Source organism: Periophthalmus magnuspinnatus, chromosome 23 (assembly GCF_009829125.3).
Source record: "Periophthalmus magnuspinnatus isolate fPerMag1 chromosome 23, fPerMag1.2.pri, whole genome shotgun sequence".
NCBI classification, from domain to species: domain Eukaryota; kingdom Metazoa; phylum Chordata; class Actinopteri; order Gobiiformes; family Gobiidae; genus Periophthalmus; species Periophthalmus magnuspinnatus.
In genome coordinates this window covers 17255247-17278912 of record NC_047148.1, presented here as the reverse complement: position 1 = coordinate 17278912, position 23666 = coordinate 17255247, and the positions used below count along the sequence as shown (strand labels likewise).

Genomic DNA, 23666 nt, shown 5'->3' with positions numbered 1-23666 from the left:
TACTATGGCCATTATTTTAACACTCAGTATAATTTATAAAATATGTTTATATAAGCATGATCTGTGGCCTAAGACCTAACAATATCTCTTAAATTTCATGTCGGTCATCATCCCAAAACAATTATTGAAATTCTGAGGCTTCTTTGTTGACGATCCTTGTACTGATTTTTTAAATGTACCTCTGAAGGTTTCTAATGGAATCTAAGATAATGCAATGTTAATATATTTTTTATTTTTATTTAAGTGATATTTAGAAAATAGTCTCATATTTGTAAACTGTATCAGACAATCAGACTCTTAAAACATGTTTACACCTTCTGTCTTCTATAGCCAGGCTTCCCTTGTATTTATTTGATATGCAAGTCTACAATCCTATTTTTAAGTATTGCTTTCTTACTTCTGTGTAACTATGATTTATTAATTATAATGAATATTGCCATTTCCTTGTACAGTTGATAATAAAAGCAAAACTTGAAAAAGAACGAATATTCTTATGAGTTAAAAGGGGCATTTGTGGTTGGGGACGTAATGGCTACAAAAGATCAAGGTTGAAGAGGGCAGCAGTATCTCTCACAGGCTGTGCTCAGACTTTCCTGTACGGTTATCACTGATTGGCTTCAAGTAACTAATCCTCTGTGGGGGCGTAGCCCTTATGGGAGGCAGCTGAAAAGCTCTTTAACTGGAGCCCTCCTGCTACAGGCCGAACAGCACTCTACAGGTATTGTACCTTCAATTTCTTCATTGCTAATTCTTCTACATACAAATTAAATAGCATGGTGTTTTATACTAAAAACATATGAATTAAAATGCTACAGTAAACTTTAATCTTGAGGGTTAGCGTGTGTTTTTGTTAGTATGTCCTGTGAGCTGTTGGGGAGGTGAAAGGTCACAGAGGGGGGACTTTCATCCTTAAATTGTCACCTTCTAGTTTAGTTACCAGAATCATGAAATTCACACAAATCTTCACAGACTGCCACACAACTTTTGTTAATGCTAAACTGTGGGGGAAAAAAGCAAAACAAATAAGACACAAAATGCCTGCTGTTCTGACCTTCCGTTTCTGTCACGAGGGTCTAGTCCTGTAACAGGTCCAAAATGTCACTGAGCTGTGCGCCAGAGATGGCTTGGCACTACAACTTTGGAACTTGTAGCCCCACAGTGATCTATAAATATAACCTACGAACAGACTACTACAGTTCTGTGGTGTATATTAGCATAACCACTGAGAGAAAAGAACTGCCAAAGGTTCCTTAGCTGATAAAACTTCCTGATAAGGGGACCCCTCGAAGGGCTCAGCAAAAACCTGCTCAAACTGAGGGTATTATTACTAATGATGTTCTTGATGCTTGCTCAAAAAAAGGACAAAGTCAAAGTGGCAACAAAAAAAGACAAATATAAATTGGATGTAATATTTATACCATCTATCCAACTGCCATTTATGGTAAACATTTTGAAAATGTATTACTATTCTAGAGCTCATCTCATCTTTGTCATTTTGTACGGTGGGTGATAATGAGGCTAAAGAGGATCTGCTCCCCTCCCCTTCTCCTCCTAAGCTTGTTACTGTACTGCATCAGACCAGTGCAAATCTGCCTACCAGTTGTACATGTCAATGTCATTAATTCCTCAATAATTGTTCTCCAGCTCTTTGACTAAAAAGACAAAAAGGATGGCGAGCTCTTTCACACGCCTGATTTCAGGCCGCAACAAGGCCATCCTATTGGCTGGCCTGGGTGCTGGAACTATGGCCACTGGCTTCCTGTTAAGCGAGAGTGGCTCTCTGTCTGCTGAGGCAAAGACGAAGCTGTATCCTCCCAGGTATGACACAAACAACACAGAAAATTTAAGCGTGTACTACACATTCAAAGCTTATTAAAGTCTTATTCAAAACTCATGGCTGACAAAAATAATGACATTATCAAGATTAGTACATATTTGATACATATTTGAATACATGCCTCAAGTAAACATCTCGTGCAAAAGGCTCAAAGGTTAAAGCAGAAGCAGTTCTGCAGGATCCCTGACATTCTCAAGTTTCATCTGTGTTGCCTTTGACTCACTCTCAATGTCACAGATTTCCTCTTCTCGTTATAGTTCTATTAGCTTTATGGAAAGAACCAATACCAGCCTCTTGGTGCTTTTTTAGTTACAAATAACAACGCTGTAACAGTTCTTTAGTGTAAATAAAATCTATAAAGACTGTTAGAACATATTAAACATATATGGATTTGTAGCCATACACTGACAATGACTTTTACATGTGTTCCTGGATTTAGCTCTGACTACCCAGATCTGAGGAAACACAACAACTGCATGGCTTCCGCCCTGACTCCAGCTATTTATGCCAAACTGAGAGACAAGGTCACTCCCAACAACTGGACTCTGGACCAGAGCATTCAGACTGGAGTGGACAACCCAGGCCACCCATTTATTAAGACTGTGGGCTGCGTTGCTGGTGATGAAGAAAGTTATGAGGTTTGACAACTTTACACTACTTTATTTGCTGTGGTGTGTGTTACAATACCGGTCCTACATTTTTGTTTGAACCTTTGCTCTAGGTGTTCTCTGACCTCTTCACTCCTGTGATCATCGACAGACATAACGGTTATGATCCAAAAACCATGAAACACCCAACTGACCTGGATGCATCAAAGGTGCTTTTTCTACTTTTCAAATCTACATCACTACCTCTGATCCAGTGTTTAATATAGTCTCCTCTGCCCAGATAACCAATGGCATATTTGATGAGAACTATGTGTTGTCCTCTCGTGTGCGTACGGGCCGTAGTATCCGTGGTCTAAGCCTGCCTCCAGCTTGCTCCAGAGCTGAGCGCCGTGAGGTGGAGCGTGTGGTGGTGACGGCCTTGGCTGGTTTGAAAGGTGACTTAGCTGGCCGTTACTACAGTCTAGGTGACATGACAGAGCAGGAGCAGCAGCAACTGATCGATGTAAGTTTGAACAAATCATACTCTCCCTATTAAACCATACGCACAAGCACAAACAAATATAATCCAAGAATTTGTCAGTAAATATGACAACTGTTACTATAGTCAAAGTTCTAGTGAATAAAGCATTACATGTAAACCCAAAAAGCTGCTCCCACATTTAAGCATCACACTGTTTCTCCTCCAATACATCCATGCTGCCAGGATCACTTTCTTTTTGACAAACCTGTATCTCCATTGCTTACCTCGGCCTTTATGGCTCGTGACTGGCCTGATTCCAGGGGGATCTGGTAAGGCTAGAACATGTAAATCCCTTCGAATGTACAATTACTGTAACAGAAAACTAGTTGAGTTTTGGTAGAGGATACAATCACTATAGTTCAGTCCTTCTGTCCCTTTTCCTTTCTCAACCTGTCTCTACCCTCTCCACTGATCCCAGGACCACTTCCTGTTTGACAAGCCTGTGTCTCCATTATTGACATGTGCCTTTATGGCCAGAGACTGGCCAGACGCCAGGGGCATCTGGTAGGGTGGGCATGCTCTGCTGCATGTAATTTTCAGTGTGAAATTCCATCAGCAAAATGTTAAATGTAGCTTTTCTGACTTATAAAAGATGCCGCATGATATTACATAGTGACAGTAAGAGAGACTGATTTGGATTAGTCATGCTCAAAAATGACTGCAGTGTTTTACCTCAAGAGGTACAATTTAGCGTCCCTTACTGTTCTCCTAAGGCACAACAACGAGAAGACCTTCCTAATCTGGATCAACGAGGAGGACCACACCAGAGTCATCTCCATGGAGAAGGGTGGCAACATGAAGAGGGTGTTTGAAAGGTTCTGCAGAGGACTCAAACAGGTAAAGAGAATAGAAACATTAATGAAATATACAGTAGCTTAAATAAGTACACCTTTGTCTTTATACCTTAAGTGTTTCCCACTAATAGATGAGACTATATACCAAAACCAATCGGACTACTACCACCATTATTACTGAACAAATAAATTGGTCTGAAGAATTATACTGTATTAAGATAAGATATGCCTTTTTTAGTCCCACAGTGGGGATTATAAAACCATACAAAAAAAGTAAATAAAGGTCAAATAAAGAAAAAGTTAATACTCCAAATACTCTACCATAGTCTCAGTAGTACTTGTGGGAAACATTGACCCACAAATATAAGTGGTATGTTAATTCCTAAAGGTGGAGCATCTGATCCAAGAGAGGGGCTGGGAATTCATGTGGAATGAGAATCTCGGATACATCCTAACGTGCCCCTCCAATTTGGGCACTGGTCTTAGAGCAGGAGTTCATGTTCGGCTGCCAAAACTAAGCAAGGTAACGCACATATTGGCATCATGTTATCAAAAAATAGGTAGTAATCTTCATGGCATGCTATTTCATCTGAATATCTAATGCAGGACGCAAGGTTCTCCAAAATACTGGACAACCTGAGGCTGCAGAAAAGAGGCACTGGCGGTGTAGACACAGCTGCCACAGGAGATACGTTTGACATTTCCAACAATGATCGCCTGGGCAAATCTGAGGTCAACTCTTGATTACCACTATGTTGATGAGGTCAGTATTCTATTCTGTAGTTTAAATTGACTAAATCTGTTCTTTGTGTTCAGGTGGAGCTGGTCCAGTTATTGGTTGATGGAGTCAACTACCTGATTGACTGTGAAAAGAAACTGGAGAAGGGACAGGACATCAAAGTCCCTGCCCCAGTCCCTCAGTTTAAAAAGTAAACTTCCAATCCCTTAATAAGCCACAGCAACCTGGGCCATAACTCTGCCCCAAGGTGTGCCCTTCATTTTGTTACAGAGACCATTTCCATCCAACAAGATAAATATTTAGCGCTACAAAAATGCTACCTCACATCAAGGTCTTTCACTGTAACCCTAATTAAAATAAACATGAATCAAAGTTTGTATGTGATGCTTTTTAGTATAAATGTTGGCAAAATTTGAGACACGGGGAATGCCCAATTAGATTATTTTAGTGTCGTAACCCACCAGCTATTATTGGAAAATTAAACATAACAGAAAACATGAAGTTTGCAGTATTTTTTTTTTTTATAAATTTTACTTTTCTTTACAATAAATCTTACTTATATTATGCAGAAATGTGTCGCAGAACATTGCATCAAATGGGAATAGAAAAGAAATATGTTGTGTGTTGAGGGGGCTATGAAGTAAGAGAGGCAACAAAGTAACAGAGAAGACAGTAATCCCATAAAATTCTAAAATTGACCCTACAATTACAACCCATTTGAATTCACTTGGTGTTTAAAACCTGAAAATAAAATGCAAGAAGAAAAAATCTTATTATTTGCTTTTCTTAAAAACTAAAGTTAAGAACAACCCCTGGTGGCAATAACGTGCCAATACAGTCATTGTTGTCAGAGTGGCATGTGCCAAATGATTGACCGCAAAAACTCCCTGTATGTGGGCACATGAAGAGTCAAAATGACACTTGTGTCACTGTTGTCTTCTCAGTCCACAGGTCGTTTTTCACTGTATTTTTTTGTGAATTCTTCAGCATTCCTCATAAACTTCGCCCTATCTCTTGTATATTCTTCTGCCAGGTCAGCCCTCAACGGGTGTTCAGGCTCTGGGGAGTTCACCAGAGCAACAAGAGAGTGAATCACTACAGGAGACAAGAGAAAAAGGAAACGAGACATGTTATTCATTAGTTTAATTATTCAGTATTTTAATGCACAGAACATAGTATAATGTTACTGTGGCCAGGTGTTTGCATATTCATTACCATTCGGGCTGATGTGTAAAAGAAATGGAAATCTTTTGAGAAAAGTGTAAAGAATGTAACTGGGTTAAAAGGGAGTACACACCCTTCAACAGACACTTTATTAAAACTACTTTGGATTTGATTTATTTGGCTTGTAGTCTTAATCAGTTATGACTAAAACAGAACATGTAGACAAAGAATGGAGATTAAATTTATAGAGCTCACAGAGCCAAAATTTATGTCACATATACACTACGAATGTCTTTCAAAAAGAAGATATAATGAACTTTATATGCATGGAATGCAGTAGGCCTTTCGATACCTTTTTGGGTTAATTGTTTGTTCAAGAGGTGTCCAGACTCTGGTAACACCATAGTTATGGAGATTTATATTTTTTACACTTGATGATGACCAACTTCAATGTGGATGTTTAATGCTTTGGGGATTATTTGTAGCTGTTCACAGGCTGAGGACTTTGAACAGAGATCCCTCTGCTGATCTGCAAACCATTTGTGAACCATGACCTCTGCAGAAAGATGCAAGTAGGAAATCCTTTTTGAATGATGGAACTTCATTGGCAGTGTGTACACTTATGTAACCAGGTTATGGCAGGTTTGTATTTTTCACTCTACAAGAGTTCAAGTTTGATTTACAAAAGAATTCATTAAATGATAGTTTGACTGAAGAAAAAATGATCTTCAATAATTCACTCTTGTATTATCCATTGTTTATATCTAAAACATGATATTCATCAAATAATAAGAGTGTGTGTTGTGATCAGTGCATTGTATGATTTTAATTTACACAGACATTTAGAGGTCTTCATATAAACCATGGACAGGAAGTGTTAGCAGTTGTGTTACTGGATAAATTTGACAGCTTTCATACCTTGGAAGGTTCTGGTGGCTGGCTTCCAGTTCTCAGGACTTATGATGGGTAGGCAGACTTGGCCCTTGTCATCAATGTTTGGATGGTAAATTTTTGTTTTGAATGTGATTTTTGGTGGTTTAAAGGGATACTCTGCAGGAAAGACTATCTCAATTCGAAAAGCTCCTTTGTCATATGGTGGACAATCCTGATTATACAGAAATATGTCAGTATTTTACATATGTATTTGGGAAAGACAAATCTCTGGTCCTGTACTTACAGAAACGATAAGGCCTTGCCAGTTCAAAATATTAGTTTCATCCACTATTAAGTTACGAAAATGTTGTATTCCTGAATTCCGAATATCTTCAAGTTCCTATAGAAGAACAAAAACAGGTTTGTAAAGAATAAATCAGCAGTCTTTGTAACTGAACTTGGATCACATCAAATCAAAGTTCATTTATATAGTGCCTTTCAACAGCCTAAAGGAGAACAAGGTGCTTTACAAAATACGGAACAAAAATTAAGCAATATGAGCAGTAATAAACATATTAAGACTGGTATAAGCACTCAAAGCAAAGCAACTCAAAGGTTAGCCTGGTTAGTGTGTTTAAAGCTGAGCTTTGAAGATCTCAAAAGAACAAATTTACTTCATCCCACTCGTACCTTTACTAACATTTTTGGTGTGCCTAAACCTCAATTAGACAACATGATATTACTTTAAATTCAGATGAGTGCCAATTTAAATGGAGTAAATTAACTAGGTTATGGCAGAGTCATAGAACATAATTTATATCCAAACCTTTCTTGAATAAAGCATATGTTTAATTTGTTTTACTGAAATAAAATGAGCAATTTAAATTTAAATCTGACTGTCCATTCTTACCACCACACAAATCGACTTGCTCTAACAATTAATTTAAGTTACAAAAGAATAATCCCTACTGTATTTGGTTTGAAAAATAAAAACGCTTTTGAATTTCATGTCTGTTTCTGGATTGTCCTTAAAAAACATACATTTCTTGATATGAAAAAAAGTGTCAATACGTTTCGAAAGGTTTTTATTCTGCACTTTTCTCCTTTAATGTTAACTTTATGATGATTATTTGTGATTATGTTTTGATTTGTTGTATTGTGATTTTAATGTCTTTCTTATTCTGTACAGCACTTTGAATTGATGTGTACAAATTGTGCTATACAAACAAACTTGTCTAGCCTTGCCTACGTTTTTAAAAAAGTAACTAGAATACATATTATGGTTTTGAAGAGAATTCATACAAATGTTGGCATGCTTTACAAAAGGTATCTCTAGGTCTGTTGTATTCTATCTAATTGTGTCCAGAAGTTTGTATCAGCAGCCTATGATACCTACAGTATAAGATCTGAGCCTCTGACGTAACACAACCCTACCCCAAAAGGCTCCATGTTTGGCAAGCTGCTGCAGTGACAGTGCGTAAAACACTGTGCTGTGTAATTCCAACAAAGGTTTACTATTAACCAAAACCACCAATTCAATCATCAACAAACGTAATGTGTTGGTTTAATAGTGGTTTGTAGGCGCTTAACTTAAATAAAAAGCACTTGGTTAATTCTGTCGGTTAGGGGCTGTGATCATGCTTTCGATTTCGAGTGGCCAACTGAGCACTTCAAATGACCAAGACTTGCTACAGCTTACACAGAAAAGATGGTTCACGTTGTTTAATGTGTTTGCGGATGACTTTAGACAACTTACCTTGCCAAGTCGCCTTGTAGTTGCCATTATAGACAGGAGTTGGCTTTTTCTGCTTTGTGTTTGTTCCTGTTCCTTCTTCACTTCTCTCAGTTTGTTCTCCTTCTGGCTTCACCGGTAGTGAGCCTGAAGAGTCGATGGCACATTACCGCCATCTTCTGGAGAGGAATGTGTAAGCATGAGCTCGCCACCACAGTGATCATTTTAGCCCCATTCCTTATACAACTAACACGCCTGACTGTCTCAATAAATAAATCAACTAACCAAAACTTGCATTATTATTATGGTAACAAGCTATGCACAAATGAAAATCAGATTTAAGATTTCTGTTTTTGGCATTTTGGTAAATAATAGATCTTGACCGCTCCAAATTCAAAGCTGAAGCCAATATCACTAAAATGTGATTTTTTTTTTTAAAGGTCCAGGAGGAATGCCTATAAAAAGTTTCAGTTTTATTTTATTTTGTGATTAAATATAATTGAGTCCTTGTTTAATCTTGCTTTAATCCTGATTTAGGCCAGTCCTCCTATTTAGTCCTTGTTTAGTCCTGGATCAATTCTGGTGTGGTCCTAGTTTAAGCCAACTCACCGGTTACTAAACATGTTTAATATCTTAGTAGTTTTCAGAGAAAACATGATTGACAGGAGTAGTAGATCTTCTAAGACAGGGGTGTCAAACACTCACCGAGGGCCACATGAGCAAAACGGCTGCCCTCAAAGGGCCACATGTAAAATAGATGTAACTACTTTTTTTTAGCTTGTTAATTCATTGTTTCTGTATTACTTATTCATGTTTCAAATATTGCATATTTATTTGCATAGATGTAAAAAAATATGGCTGTATAATGACATATCTCTTAATAAAATGACCATCATACTTTTTAATTTACCATGTTGAGGGCCACATAAAATGATGTAATGTGCTCTAAGACCTAAGATCCTCCACGCGCATATTGAATCATGTATTTAGCGTACATGTATTTATTTACTCATGTATTTATTTATATTTAAATCTGATCACAAAATAAAATAAGATTAAACTCACCAAATTCACCGATTCAGACCAAGGACCGTTTTGTAACACAAGTGACAAGTATCTTTTGGCACTGCCTTTGTTGGGAAATATTTTTATCCATTCAGATGTGAAATTACATTAATTGGTAATTAGCAATTCAATTCATAAAATATTCTATACTGTGGCTCAGAGGCATAGGGGGCCCCAGATGGCACAAGCTCGTCTTCCCTACGGCTCCCCCTGTATCACCGGGCCCCACTGGCCATGGGGCGCATAAATAACAGCACTCTATTATCAATTCTCTCTGAAAACCTTTGTCCCAACAGTCATTTTTAACTCTGTTAAAACTTCCAGTTCTGTCAGGTGCTGCAAGAATGAAGCAGTCTGTCTGACCACTCTACAGTGTGCAACTTGTCTGCTTCAATCATAAGCTATTACAGGGCATAACCACCTCAAATAATGGACTACTAAACCATGAAAGGATGAGGGACTTGGAGTCAGGATGCAGCAGATATAACACACAGCACTGGGTCACAGCACAGCTCCTATAAAACAGGCTCCACCACCATGCACTGGGCTCACACAATGAGCACATCAGCATATCCAGGTCTAACAGCACAAAACATCACATAAGAAGCTCACAAATGACTTAGCAGCTAACATTAAATCATAGAACTTACTGAGTTATTGTTAGTGTTATTGATCAGTTTGAAATTGAAATTAATATTTTATTGCACATGGGGTTTGTGTCTTTTGGCCAAGTTTTAAGTGTTTTTGATGAAAACTGTTAGAGAACATGTCAAAAGATAATGATGAGTGATTTTGTCAATATGGCTGATTTCCAGGGGTCAACAGCCCACTGAAATGACCAAATTTGTTACATAATTTTGAAGAACCTCGGTAGCAAGGCACTCAAAAAGCTATTGTGTCTAATTAACAGAGTATGGATCCAGGGGGAGCTCTATTGCACCTGAAAAGAGGAAGTAATTATACCACTCAGAAAGCCTGGGAAAGATTCGTCTAAGCCAGGTAGCTACAGGCCAATCACTCTCACATCAAACCTGTGCAAGTTGATGGAACAAATGATAGCTGAAAGGCTCTCCTTTGAGTTGGAAAAGCGTAGCGTTTTCGCCAGATATGAGAGTGGCTTCATGAAAGTGAGAAATACAACTGATGTTGTCATTAGGCTTGAACATGTCATCAGGAAAGCCCAGGGAAAGAAAAGAGTATGAAGTATGAATAGGATCTACATTATCTAGTCAGTAAACAATAGACAATGGTACACCCCAAGACAGCACGATAAATCCTTTGCTTTTTGTCATTATGATTAATGATGTGTTTTCTGCAGTTCCTGGGAGAATTGGAAGGTCCTTATTCACAGATGATTGTGCTTTGTGGAAGAGAAGGAGGAAGATTGAGAGTTTAGTTAGTGAGGTACAAGATGCTATGAATGATGTGGTGGAGTGGGGTTTGATCGGGGGTTTAGATTTTCAGTGGAAAAAAAATAAACTGGTGTTCTTTATCAGAAGAAAAGTGAGTGAGACCTTAAAGATAAAGCTGTAGGGTGAAGAAATTGAGAGTGTAAGCTCTTTTAAGTTCTTGGGGCTCATATTTGACTCACGCCAGGCATGGAAGGCATAAATATATAAGACTGAAAGCAAATGTTAAAAGATGATTAATGTTATGAGATGTGTGGCCGGGAGAGTATGGGGGGCGAGTTGCCTGGCCTAAAAGAGACTCTATTAGAGATTATGGTTGTGTGGCAGCAGCCACTTCTTTGTGAAAACAATTTGATGCCCTGAGCGTGTGTTGTGCTGCATTCTAAATGTCTCCAACGCCTTACAGGTCAAGATGGGAGAAATTCCTCATGACCCGAGGAGGAAGGAAAATCACTGTAAACTGTTTGATTCATCAAAGGAGTCATTGTGAGTTGCATCTTACCAAGGAAGTGCTTTTGGATTGCTCTAAGTACAGGAAAAGCCAGAGAGACCCCTTTGGAAAGGTGGGAAATCTGTTAGCCAAGGAATGCCATGTTTTTAATCTGCAGCTATGTCCTGCTACAGTGTTCCCTGCTGTGCCTCCTTGGTTACCTGCGTCCCCAATTGTTGATTGGCGCCTCCTAGACCTAAAAAGGGAGCAAAGGGTGAAAACAGTTCTTATTGCAGTATTTAATTTCCATATTCAGCAAGAGTACTTTAGAAGGACGGATGAGCTTTTAATAACTAGACTTAGGCTGGGACATTGTGTGCTCAACAGTACACTGTGTCTGATAAAGAAGCATGGGACGGGTCTGTGTGAGGTAGAATTCACTTTGAGGAACATCCTGGGTTGTGGTAATAGAGTGGGGAACTTGTAGGATTTTTAGAGCAGACAGGTGTTTCTCACAGATAATAGATAGATTTTCTACCTTTTATTTCATTTTATTATTATTATTATTATTATTATTATTATTATTATTATTATTATTATTATTATTATTATTATTATTATTATTATTATTATTATAAGTAGTAGTAGTAGTATATTTGAGCACACTGTTAGATTGTGGGTCTAAACTTTGACCCATACGCCGCAACAGTAGGTGTCGGTAATGCTTCTTTAAGGTAGTTGCCAACCGCAGTAAAAACAACAAAAAGAAGAAGACGCTTTGGTAAACGGGTTGCGCATATGCGTCTTGCTCCTGTTGGTCCTGTGACCTCACAGTTCAAAATGGCCGTCTGAGTGGAGATTGTACACTTTTCCAAATTAAACAAATCCAACGGATAACACTGCCTTCCCTTGCAACTTTATCTGTCTCTTCTATGAAGGACTTGTTGTCATGTCAATGTTTGACAGTAGCGCTTGTGAATAGAAGCACCGGAGACTTTGTCTGTCTGATTTATGGAGCACCGGTAAGGATTTTAGAAAAATAGTTAGCGTTATGATAGCCTCAACTGGCTAGCAACTCTAGCGTTAGCTGCTAACTAGCTCGTCTGTTAAACATCAATGTTTGAACAACTCAAAGTATATTGTGAAAATAAGTCTATTGTAAAGGGGATGTGCTGGCTTAAGTTTAAGTTTACGTAATATATTGTACTTGGCAACAAAATGTTAAACGTGTGTATTTTATTCCATTGCTAGTGTGCAAGCTCGAGTTTATCATCTTTCGACTATCCTTTCAACATTTAGTTGTAAACACTTTTTTTAGCAAGGCTTGACATTAATACCAGTTTAACCATTTTGCTAGTTGGTGATCGTAGGTACTTCAGAAAAAACATAGAAGTTCATTTTCTTTTGCCTATCCTCACCATGTTAATCACTGCGTTATCTTCAAGTTACTGTGGTTCTTACTTTTTGCTCTCGAATTAATATTGTTGAACCCTTTTTTATTTTTCATTCTTTTACATTTCTACTTTCCGTTTTAATAAGTATCTAATATTCCTACATCAGTTATGATTTTACATTGTTAGATGACGTGACCATAACTGTGTTCCGCGTGTAATTTGCACTCTGCATCTTTAGGAGTCTTGCTAAAGGTTAAAGCGTTCAAGCTCGTTATGGACAGCTTTTTTAAGGCTGCTGTATGTGATCTGGACAAACTCCTTGATGACTTTGAGCTAAGTTCTGGTAAGCCTGTGAGATCATAACATTACTTCCTATAATGGCCTAATAAATGTGTAGTAAGAATCATTTTAGTAATGCTATCATTTCTTCTTTTGTTTGTTTCTAAAGAAGAACTTGAATGCAATCCAGTGTACCTGAAGCCGACAGTTTACTGTCCCTTCTCCACTGCAACCTCCTCATGTTCTTCATCAGAAACATCCACTGTTTCTACAACCCTCCCTGACCTCAACTTGCTTCATTATGGCTCTGCCTCCCCCTTCCCCGAGCGCTTCATTAACCATAACCACACTACAGAAGGAAGAGAGGGCAAAGTTCAACCACTCACATGCGTGGACCTTCTCTCCTCTGTCAATCGTACGCAAGTCAAAAGCTCTGCTCCCCCTTGTCCAGATCGAGCTCTAAAGCCAGTCTGTGACCTTGTAAATGACACCAGCTCTGCTATCCTAATGAACAACAACGATGCTTTCAGTGATCTGGACATGGTGGAGAGGCAGATGGAGGAGGAAGAGGCATTGCTTGTACACTTTGACCAACCTCTTGTTCCTGGAAAGAATACTGCAGGGAATGGTGAAACTACAATACGTGAAAGCACTACGGATGATCAACTTTCTGCTCAAGGGGAGGAGCAGAGTTTATATTTGGCCTCTTTGGACATCATTCTTCCATTGGCAACAGACCGGTCTAGTGAGTCTGCTTTGGACTCATTCCAAGAACAGATAACTCAGTCAGTTGAATGTGAAGAATTGGCACCTCCCTGCCAAACAGAGGAGAGTTCTTTGAATCCATGTGAAGAGGATGGTCCACAGCCTGTTGAGTGCAAGAAGATAAATGAAACAAGCTCTTGCAAGGAAGTGGAAACTAATGAATATTCACATGAAGAGTGTGAGGAAGAGACTCAAATCGAGTCATCAAACTGTCAGCCGATTAGTTTGTCGTGTTTGCCTTTAGCTGTGTCTATGTGTGGGTCTCTAGTAAATCATGTGGAGACAGTGGAATGTGATTTTGAGCATAGTCTGTCCACTGTAGATCATTTGGAGCAAAGCTCAAAGGAACCGTCCGAGTCTCCCATAAGTCTCCATGAGGCAGATGTCAGACTGTCCACCGATAGTGCTCCCTCAGATGTTGTCCTACCTGACCACACAGAACCCAGTCCAGTCAACCCTTCTGAGTTTGGCTTTGAGTATTTACCTGAGAGTGACCAGCCTGAGATACTGGTCACAGATGAGGAGTTGGATGCATTTCTTCAGGTGCATAGCAAGGCAGAAGAAGTCAATAGTGTTTCTTGTTTCAGCTCATCTGGAGATTTCCCCGTACTTGAGTCTATTCCAGATGAACAGAAAAAGGTTGAGGGTGAAGAGGTGGCGATTTGTACTCAGGCCAACGGTGATACTTTTGATAGTCTTGCTTCCCCAGAAGCTGACAGGACAATATTCGTGTCTGTGGACAGAAATCTAATAGATGGTGCTCAGTCAGACTGCTCTTCTAGTCCTCCTGGGGTAAACAGTTTGGCAACCAGCAACACATTCCAGTCCCAGCATAGCAGTAGCACTGAACATGGAGGTGCTCGGCCTAAAATGCTTTTCTGCCAGACCTCCAGACCACAACCAGCAGAAGGGGAGCAACTTCAAAACACCATTGGATCTACATCACAGCCAGGGGTGTCTGAGATCAAGTCCACTTCACCCACAATGTACAGTCCAGTAGAGGAGCCGAATGACCTCAGTGAATGTAGCTATGTGCATAGCCCTCAGGACCATGACAGTTACTGTCCAGGCTATGATGAGCTGTCAGAGCCTCCACCATATCCTGGAGAGGCCATCACTGGCAGTGTACATTGTGCAGAGTGGAAAAGGGAGGGGGAGGAGGAGCCGGGGAACAAGCAGCCTGCATGGATGCCTGACGCAGAAGCTCCAAACTGTGTCAATTGTGCTCAGAAGTTTACATTCACCAGAAGGAGGCATCACTGTCGAGCATGTGGGAAGGTAATAGTTTCCTTAGATGTAATTTCCAAACCGTTGCTATGGTATTAATGAAATTGACTGAATGGTGATAACTACCTGGGAAGCCACTTTTAGAAATGGCTCAGAGAGCAGATTAAGTCCTTGGCACCAAGGAAGCACTGTACTGTGGAGTCAGCAGTTCTTTTTTAATTCTCCTAGATCCCTAGGGATGTAGGAAAAATAAATCAATTTAAAGTTATACAAAATTGTAATGGTTACATGGATACATTGCATGTTCTCGAGAACATTGTACAGGCACATGGTTATTGCTTCCTCTCTTTTCATTGTGGCAGGTATATTGTGGTGTATGCTGTAACAGAAAGTCCAAGCTGAAGTACCTTCAGAAAGAGGCTCGCGTATGTGTCATCTGTTTTGATTCAATACAACGTGGTAAGGCTCTTGATTACAGATGCAACTACTTTAGCTGTAGACCATTTTCCTTGCAATAGTACCTTAATTTATCCCAATGGAAATTGATAGCTGAGATCAGTAATGCTTTTATCAGCTAGAATGTCTAAAAATATCAATATTTTTTATTGAAGGTGGTATATTTTTATTGTCTTTTTAAGCATTTTGCCAGAAGAAGCATAGTTGTATTATGTATTTTTACCTGAAAAATGTATAAGTAAAGAAAAAGCCTTTTTTTCAGAGTGTGGTAATCTGTGTCTGGACAATCAATTAAATTTTATAGTCAGGAACATGTATTATGCAAGTCATGCTCTAAACCATTAATTCCTGTGATAAGTAAAGAAATAGTTGTCATATGTATCACGTCAGTATTCCTATATCTTTAAAATACATTGATGATAAACAATCATGTCTCAAAGACTGCAGAAATAAATGCTTTAAAAGAGAGATGGGAGGGAGAGATGGGAGAATTATAGTAGGACACTAGCATTTGTCCTTGGATGTGTGGTGGAGCAATCGCCTAACACAGTGGCCATGCGATGCTGTGTGTCTATATTAAGAAGAAGGAGGTGCTCTGTTTCTTGTAGCTGCGACATCCGCTTGTTTTTCTCATCTCTCCTGCATACCAGCTACCTTTGAGCCTCATTGCACAAACCCTGTTTAAGCTAGCAGGCTAGCATCAGACAGTAGCTGCAGAGAATCTGTGACAGAAGTAAGGCAAAGATGTGAGCTGTTATTTCACTATTCTGGATTGGACTTGAGTTCTACTTACAAGGGTAAGGATGAGGTAAGATATAAGTTGAGTTTGTTATTTTAGATGCTTTAAACAGATTTGAACAAAACCAATTTATAATACATGAGTGATAACATCAAGTGTCTCATCTATCGTCTATCCCTGCCTTTTTAAAAGCAAATATTTACACTGGATTTGTAAAACTGCTGAAATACTTAATGTAATCTAGCCCAGTGCTGACTTGGCAATTTTAGGACCCCAGGCCACCGATCATGGAGGAAGCGTTTGTTATTGATGTTTCCTTGAAGTAATGTGACCCCCTATGTTAGCCTTTATTCATAAGCCACTGTATTAAAGCACATGCTATCTGCAAGTCATGTTTTAGTATAGTCTTTTACTGGTCATTCATGCACTGCTGACATTTTGGGGCAAATGTCCAGTTCAGCTCTGTCATATGTATTGATTGAAGACAATGGTTTTGACAGTTGTTGTCCTCTTGAGATTAACTGTCCAATGGTAGACCAATGAACTTTGCGGTCCGCGTCGGGCCTTCCCATAGCCTACATGGTCAGTTCAGTGGGATACTTGGGGGTGTTAAAGAGAGACTGTGCTATAGTCAGGGCACTAGTCTCACATTTGGTGAACGTTTCAAGTCCACCCAAATTCATTAATTTATATCCCATGTATCCACTGTTACAGAAAGCATATGTGTGTCCATCTCCCCTTTTCAAAATCTTCTGATTGCATTCTTTGGGTATGTCTGTGTAGTGATTTGGCAAAAATAAAATCTATGGTTAATTAATTTTTGGCGTGAAGGTCAACATTTTCCAAGGCATTTTCTACTTTTTTTTTTTTTTTTTTAATGTTTTTTTTAAATAATATTTTATTACATTTTTCTGCTGATACCACTATTGGTCTTTACACATAATTTCATCAAAACTTTCATAAAAAGATGCATGATTTATGTTACTTGTTTTATAGTGCTTGACAAAACAAAACTGAAGCTTTGTAACTTATGCCATGTATATTGTCAACAGCCCAAGCTCTGGAGCGGATGATGAGCCCTACCGGGCCCAGTCCAAACCCGAACATCCCATCTGAATACTGCAGTACAATCCCACCTCTGCAGCAGGCCCGCGCCGCAGGCACTTTGAACTCTCCTCCTCCCACCGTCATGGTTCCTGTGTCTGTTCTCAAGCACCCAACCAATGAAAGTAAGGCAGTTTAAATGAAAAATGCTGTGTTCATTTGTTCCTCACAAACTAACCTTTCCTCTCTGTTGGCAGATTGTCCACGGGAGCAGAAACGCGTGTGGTTTGCAGATGGAATTTTACCTAATGGAGAATTTGCAGACACTACAAAGCTTTCTGTGGCGAGCCGTAAAAGTGGAGAATTCACGCCTGACCAAACAGTAGGCTATTAAACACTGTGACAAATTTTAAAATATTCTGTGTAATTGTAATTCAAAGTAAATGTGTCAAACTCAATTCAGCCGAGCCCAGCTGAGTCCGACACTGGAAGTAGTGGCCAATCTACTGCTGAAACAACTGTTGCTGCAGAAATTGAACGACCACTCCTTTCTGGTCCCTGGGATTTCACCTTGCTCTCTGCTATCAGTTCTTCTGTGAGAATGATCCCCAGTCTCCTGCCAGATAATGTGGATGAGCTGCCTCCATTACTAATTACCACTGGAGAGACAGAAGTTGGAGGTATTTTTGCATTGTTTTGCATGTATTGTTACTTCTCTTGTATGTGTTTTATCACATAACTTTTTCATAGATGTTCTTGTGGAGGAAGCTCCAGCCCCCTGTCAGATTCTGCATTTATTGGAGGAAGGAGGACCTCGCCCTTTAATGTTCGTGCTGAATGCCAACTTGCTGGTCAATGTCAAAATAGTAACTTGTAAGTATATACACTACTTGTCAAAAGTTTGTAAATGCTTTTTAATTTCTTTTTCTTCTTTATTTCAATGATTATTTACATTGTAAATTCTCACTGAAAGCATCAAAACTATGATTGGACACATATGGAATGCAGTAAACAAAATATATTCAAAATAACTCAAAACTTTAATAATAAAAGCAGCCACTCTTTACTTTAAACCATGATTTGCACTTTTGGCATTTTTTGACCCTGACGCGGCACAGCTGTGAAGTGAAAACCATTTCAGAGGATTTCATCAAGAAGCTCATTGTGAGAAGGCCAAGGGTTTGCAGTGCTGTCTGCAAACCAATGGGCAGCTACTTTGAGGATTCTAATATAAAATATATTGAGTTATTCAAGTTTTTTTTTTCTTCACTACATAATTGCATATATCTTGCCTCATATATTTGATGTCTTCTATATATATATTTTATATATATATATATATATATATATATATATATATATATATATATATATATATGTATGTATATGTATATATATGTATATATATATATATATATATATGTGTGTATATGTATATATATATGTGTGTGTATATATATATATATATATATATATGTATATATATATATATATATATATATATGTGTGTAGAAAGTGGTAAGCTTAGAAGAAAAAGTACATTGAAAAAGAGGTATGTCCAAACTTTTGACCGGTAGTGTGCAATAAATACAACATGGCAGTAATGGGCTTGATGCTGTTTATTTTGTTTTTAGTCTACAATTTCTATGATTAACTTGGTATATGTAAATATTTTTTCAGATAGTAGTCGCCAATGCTGGTGCTTTGGATCGACAGGTCTGCAGGCTTTGGGACAGAAAGAGTTGGTATTTCTTTTGGAGTGTTTGCCAGATGAAAAGTCACTGCCACAAGATCTTTTTACCCTTTATCTCAACATTTACCAAGATGCACAAAAAGGTTTTTAGATCTTTTATCTCATTTATTCACAATACATTTGCCTAATATAACTTTATCAAAACCAAATTGTAGTAGCTTGTGTTGTAACAAAACAATCACTTGTAGTTGTCATTATTTTAATGCTGCAATGGAGAGAAAGTTGTAATAATCTACATGTAATATACATTATATATGTTTACCACTTTACAATATAGATGTGAAACAACAATTATTAAAAATCCTTCAATAGCTTTATGTAAACCTCATTATATAGTGCAATGGCGACAAACAACAAAGGAGTGAAGTTAAGTTTTGTAATGTCCTTTTTTTTGTATGTTCTTCCAGGGAAGTTTATAGATTGCCTGGATAACATTACGTTCACGAGCAGTTTTCTGGGCAGCAAGGATCATGCCGGGATGCTTTTCTTCTCTCCCAGCTGTCAGGCTCTAGATGGCCTTAGTCTGCCTCCTCAGCCTTTCCTCTTTGGCCTGCTCATACAGAAGCTAGAAGTGCCCTGGGCTAAAGTCTTTCCTCTGCGACTTCTTCTACGACTGGGTTCTGAATATGATGGTAGGTAGCAGCAGTTGTCTTGTTAATTATGCAAAAAAACCCAAACATTTTTTATAACGGGTTCCCTCATCGAAAAACATACCTGAAGTGATGTTGTTATATGTCATCCATGCATGTTTGAGTAATCTTGCGATCTCTCAAAAACATGATAGAAAACAATAACACTACAACTTCACAAACACTCTGAACAGGGAGTGACTTAGTGACTTAATATTTTGTTTTTAGAGAAGATGGCATTTTCAAACAGTAAAAAGCAACATGGTGATCTAAATATGTTATGTTAATACCCGACAGTAATATCCCCTCTTTAAGCATTGTTCTCCACTTCATTTTTTCTGCCTATATTTTTTTTAAATGGTACTTATATACTTATTATACTATTTCTCTTTTTTCAGTCTATCCCACACCCCTGTCAAGTGTGCGTTTTAGGGATGCTGTGTACCGGGAAACAGGCCACACAATAATGAATTTACTGTCCGTAAGTAACAACTTAGTTATGTATTCAACAAGTGAATTGATGTGTACAACAATGTAATAAATGTGAATGTAATTCTTATAATAGTTTTTGAAACACTCGTGGTAAGCTACTATTGTAGCCTCTGCTGCCCTCTGATGTAAGCTTTACTGCCTAACTGTGCTGCCAGCAATCACACAGCGTTAATTCCACCCAAATGATTTGGGTTTATGGTCTGATGCCCTATAACTAAGCCCCTGCTGTAGAATATGTCGATCCTTATGAGCAGGTGAAAAGTTTTGTTTTTTTTATTATAGGATCTTAGAAACTACCAGTACAGTCTGCCTGTGGTGGACGGCTTGCGAATCCACATGGAAATGGGCCATAGTTACATTGACATCCCCAAAAGCAGCTTCAGTGAGGTAAGACATGAGCAGAAAGTAAATACAACTTGATTATATGACATTACCATACTATATCTTAGTGCCACTTATACAAGTCTATTTTCCTAGATGCTTAAAGTTGTAAATTCATCCAATGAGCATGTGATCAGTGTTGGAGCAACGTTTAGCCCTGAGGCTGACTCTCACCTAGTCTGTTTTCAAAATGAGGAAGGAAACTATCAAACTCAAGCTAACAGCATGCCTGGAAAGACACGGACAGGTGACTGACCTAGCTTTATTATCTGGACCTACTTTTTTTTTTAATCTTTTAAATGACTAAAGTGTTTTTTCCTTTGTAGTGACGGGGGCCAGTTTTGTGGTTTTTAATGGAGCGCTTAAACCTTCTTCAGGTTTTAAAGCAAAGTCCAGCATTGTAGAAGGTAAATCACATTTGTCAGCAGGCATTGTATCATTTGGTCTTACCTTATGTTTGCTCATGTTTGTCAGATGGACTGATGGTGCAGATCCCACCAGAGACCATGGAGTCCCTCCGCGCAGCCCTCAGAGAGCAAAGAGACTTTGACATAGCTTGTGGCAAAAGCGATGGCACAGAAGTTAGAGAAACTGTCACTGTGCGGTGGATCAACTGGAGTGCACCCGTCAATAAGGGGTAGGGTACTCTAAAATCTACAAGGCACAGTTCTTGAGTAGTGCCTGTAAGTAAGGACTGAATTACAAGGAGCAGTGTGTCTAAACACCACAAAACACTGCTGAGTTGTTTAATCTGCTTATGCCATGGTCCCACAAACTGAAAAACATTTTAGTTTTACATCTTTCGAAACCCTTTCGCTGTCTGTGGATGTTTGAGGCATTCATTTTCTGTTTTACTCTGTTTGTGCTCTTAGAGCAGCAGCATGCAAGATTTCTGGTGGTGAGCATGCCACCTGTATGAAATCCATAGAAATCTATGGAGACAAGCAGGTTGCAGACCCTCCACCAGAAAAGTTACAAGTCATGTTGGTACAGACAAACCCCATCACAGGAAAGGTTTTAATAGCACGAGAAAAACCTTAAAGAATATGCACACCAGTAATGGTATTTCAGTTCATTTTTGGCTTAAAGTTTGTGTGTTGTGGCTTAAACAGCAGTTTTTATTTACCTGTTGCTATGTTGATGCCTACAACATAGTAATATAGAACAGTGATTAAAGCCCCACAAAGTAACATTTCAGCCAGAAAAATGTATTATACTTAAAACATTGAAAAACATGCATTATTCATTATTAAGAGGCACACACAAATCTTAATTTGTCCTGATTTTTTTTTTTTTTTTTTTTTTTTTTTTAGAAAAACAAGTGCAGTGGATGGGAACTCATTGGATGGAGTTCACAGTATGAGAGTTCAGCAGGACACAGAATTTGAATCCGATGGCCGTTCAATTAGATGTACTGAGGTAGGAGGAATTTATCTTCTAAATACATTTTAATTGTGTATAAAATGTTTCAATTTGAATATGTTCACAGGTTTTCTGCCAGTTGAAGTGTCCTGACACCAGCCTTATGTCTGTGCTGGCCTCATGCAGTGCTTTTCAAAAAGACATTGCTTTAGCCACATGCAGCGCCCTCACCCCACATCTCTCTGTGCTCATGTCCAGTGGTATTAACTCGCTATCACTGCGAGTCTCTACACAGGCTGACATGGTAACTATCAAGATTTCGCCAGGCTAGCACAAAAATAATAATAATAAAATAACAATAATAATGGATTTTCCCTCAGGTTGAGTATCAAGCTGGTTCTAGAGGACGGCTTCTCCCACAGCGTTACATGAATGAGCTAGATAGTGCTTTAATACCGGTCATCCACGGAGGAAGTGCAAGTGTTCCACAAACTGCTATGGACATGGAGTTTGTTTTCTTCATTACATACACCATTTGATGTGACCATGATGCATGACAAGCCTAAGATGGTTGATAATGAAACTATAAACTATGATATAAATGATGTGGGATGTACGGTTTGGATAAGGAACTGCTAGTCCTGCAGACACCAAAGCTGCTTATATTCAGGAAGCCAAATGCTAATCAAGGACACCCTCACCAAAAAACATAAACTGTTGGTGGTGTTTATTTTCTGCCTTCCAGCCTGGGGCCACTCAGTGAATGTTCATGCAACACTTATTTGGATGTATTTATTCTTTATAGTTTTTGCTGATGATTTAAATTAAATCAAGGGACAGTCACAATTGTACCAGGTCTGTATGATGGAGAGCTTTTAAAACTACTATTTTTCAAATTAATTTGTCAGTGACTATTTACACTTTCATTTTAATTGCATGTATGCATATGGGACTTTCATAATATCAATTGACAAAGCTTTTAGAATTACCGTATATAATTTGCTAAATCAGACATCAGATGTTATTTCATCTTCCCATAAATTGCTTGAATTGCATTTATCCCTTTTCATTACCAGTTGAAATCAAGTGATGGCATTATGCAATTTCATTTAAAATTTCTCAGAAAATGGCTGACTGGACTGGTTTTGTGCTTAGATTTATTCACTGTACCACACTTTAGACCACACTTAAACATAAGCACAATGTGGTCCTGTTTCTGAATGAATGTCTGCAGTAGTTTTGTCTGCATCATACAAACCTGGCTGATGTGATTAACTACATTTTGTAAATGTATTTGTGACAACTGCTTCTCAAGCTATTCTATTTGCTATCTTTTTCTGGACATAGTGCAAGAGCAGTTAGTTATACATCTTGCATTTTGTCTTTCCTCTGTATGCTCTCCCAATGTACAGAAAATATACTTTATGCAAATGAGGCTCCACTACTACCCAGTTGTTTTTAATGGATGTAATTTTTTTGGAGTCCATGGTAAAAGTTTAATTAAACAGAATAATCACATATTTTTGATAGAGAGATGGCAGTTAGCTGTAGTTTTTGTGTTGTACAGGGATGAAAAGCATATTACCAGTAATCAACTATACTGCTTAATGCAATTCATCTATTTGAGCAAATGTGCACATGTTATGAAAAAATCAATGGAGCCAGCATTTTTGACTTACTGAGTTAATTAAATGATAATCAATGTTAATTTTTTTCCTTTGAATTTGCCGGTAGTGGTCAAGGGAGTAGCAGAGGGTGTTGGCTGTTTCAGTATTTTGTTGTGGTGAGCCTCTGGCATTTTTATGTTCTTTTTATTAGCAGTTAATATTCTTTTTTCAATTATTCAATTATATAACTCCTCTATTCATCGACACCAGCTTTATTTTAAAGAATCCGAACCCTATGTATCTGATGAGCTTATGTTTAAACTAAAAGATTAAAATATATTTATAAATTATTTGTATTGTCTTGTTA

General features: G+C 38.3%; 3 protein-coding genes across 4 annotated transcripts; 2 read left to right on the top strand and 1 right to left on the bottom strand.

Moving 5' to 3' along the window:
• Positions 1–623: 623 nt before the first annotated feature.
• On the top strand, positions 624–4870 carry ckmt2a (creatine kinase, mitochondrial 2a (sarcomeric)). The gene is made up of 10 exons (XM_033989860.2): positions 624–718; positions 1645–1818; positions 2277–2475; positions 2559–2654; positions 2726–2947; positions 3384–3469; positions 3679–3802; positions 4148–4282; positions 4366–4491; positions 4576–4870. Exons 2-10 carry the CDS (start codon positions 1670–1672, stop codon positions 4690–4692), a joined length of 1254 nt encoding a protein of 417 aa, XP_033845751.1. The 5' UTR covers positions 624–718; positions 1645–1669; the 3' UTR covers positions 4693–4870.
• Positions 4871–5026: 156 nt separating this feature from the next.
• On the bottom strand, positions 5027–8427 carry ube2l3a (ubiquitin-conjugating enzyme E2L 3a). Its single transcript, XM_033989886.2, has 4 exons — positions 8292–8427; positions 6840–6935; positions 6581–6767; positions 5027–5593 (listed from the first exon to the last, which is right to left on the bottom strand). The coding sequence occupies exons 1-4, from the start codon at positions 8316–8318 to the stop codon at positions 5439–5441; spliced, it is 465 nt and encodes a 154-aa protein (XP_033845777.1). The 5' UTR covers positions 8319–8427; the 3' UTR covers positions 5027–5438.
• Positions 8428–11978: 3551 nt separating this feature from the next.
• On the top strand, positions 11979–23648 carry zfyve16 (zinc finger, FYVE domain containing 16). 2 transcript variants are annotated; one of them, XM_033989856.2, is made up of 18 exons: positions 11979–12193; positions 12804–12908; positions 13014–14887; positions 15199–15295; positions 17084–17260; positions 17333–17457; positions 17539–17755; positions 17826–17948; positions 18756–18911; positions 19236–19460; positions 19856–19938; positions 20232–20336; positions 20427–20577; positions 20657–20737; positions 20805–20967; positions 21644–21749; positions 21820–21996; positions 22073–23648. In XM_033989856.2, the coding sequence occupies exons 2-18, from the start codon at positions 12839–12841 to the stop codon at positions 22229–22231; spliced, it is 4089 nt and encodes a 1362-aa protein (XP_033845747.1). In that variant the 5' UTR covers positions 11979–12193; positions 12804–12838; the 3' UTR covers positions 22232–23648. The 2 variants fall into 2 exon arrangements, with proteins under 2 accessions (XP_033845747.1, XP_033845748.1); XM_033989857.2 differs by having other exon boundaries at positions 11996–12193; positions 13017–14887.
• The last annotated feature ends 18 nt before the right edge of the window (positions 23649–23666 follow it).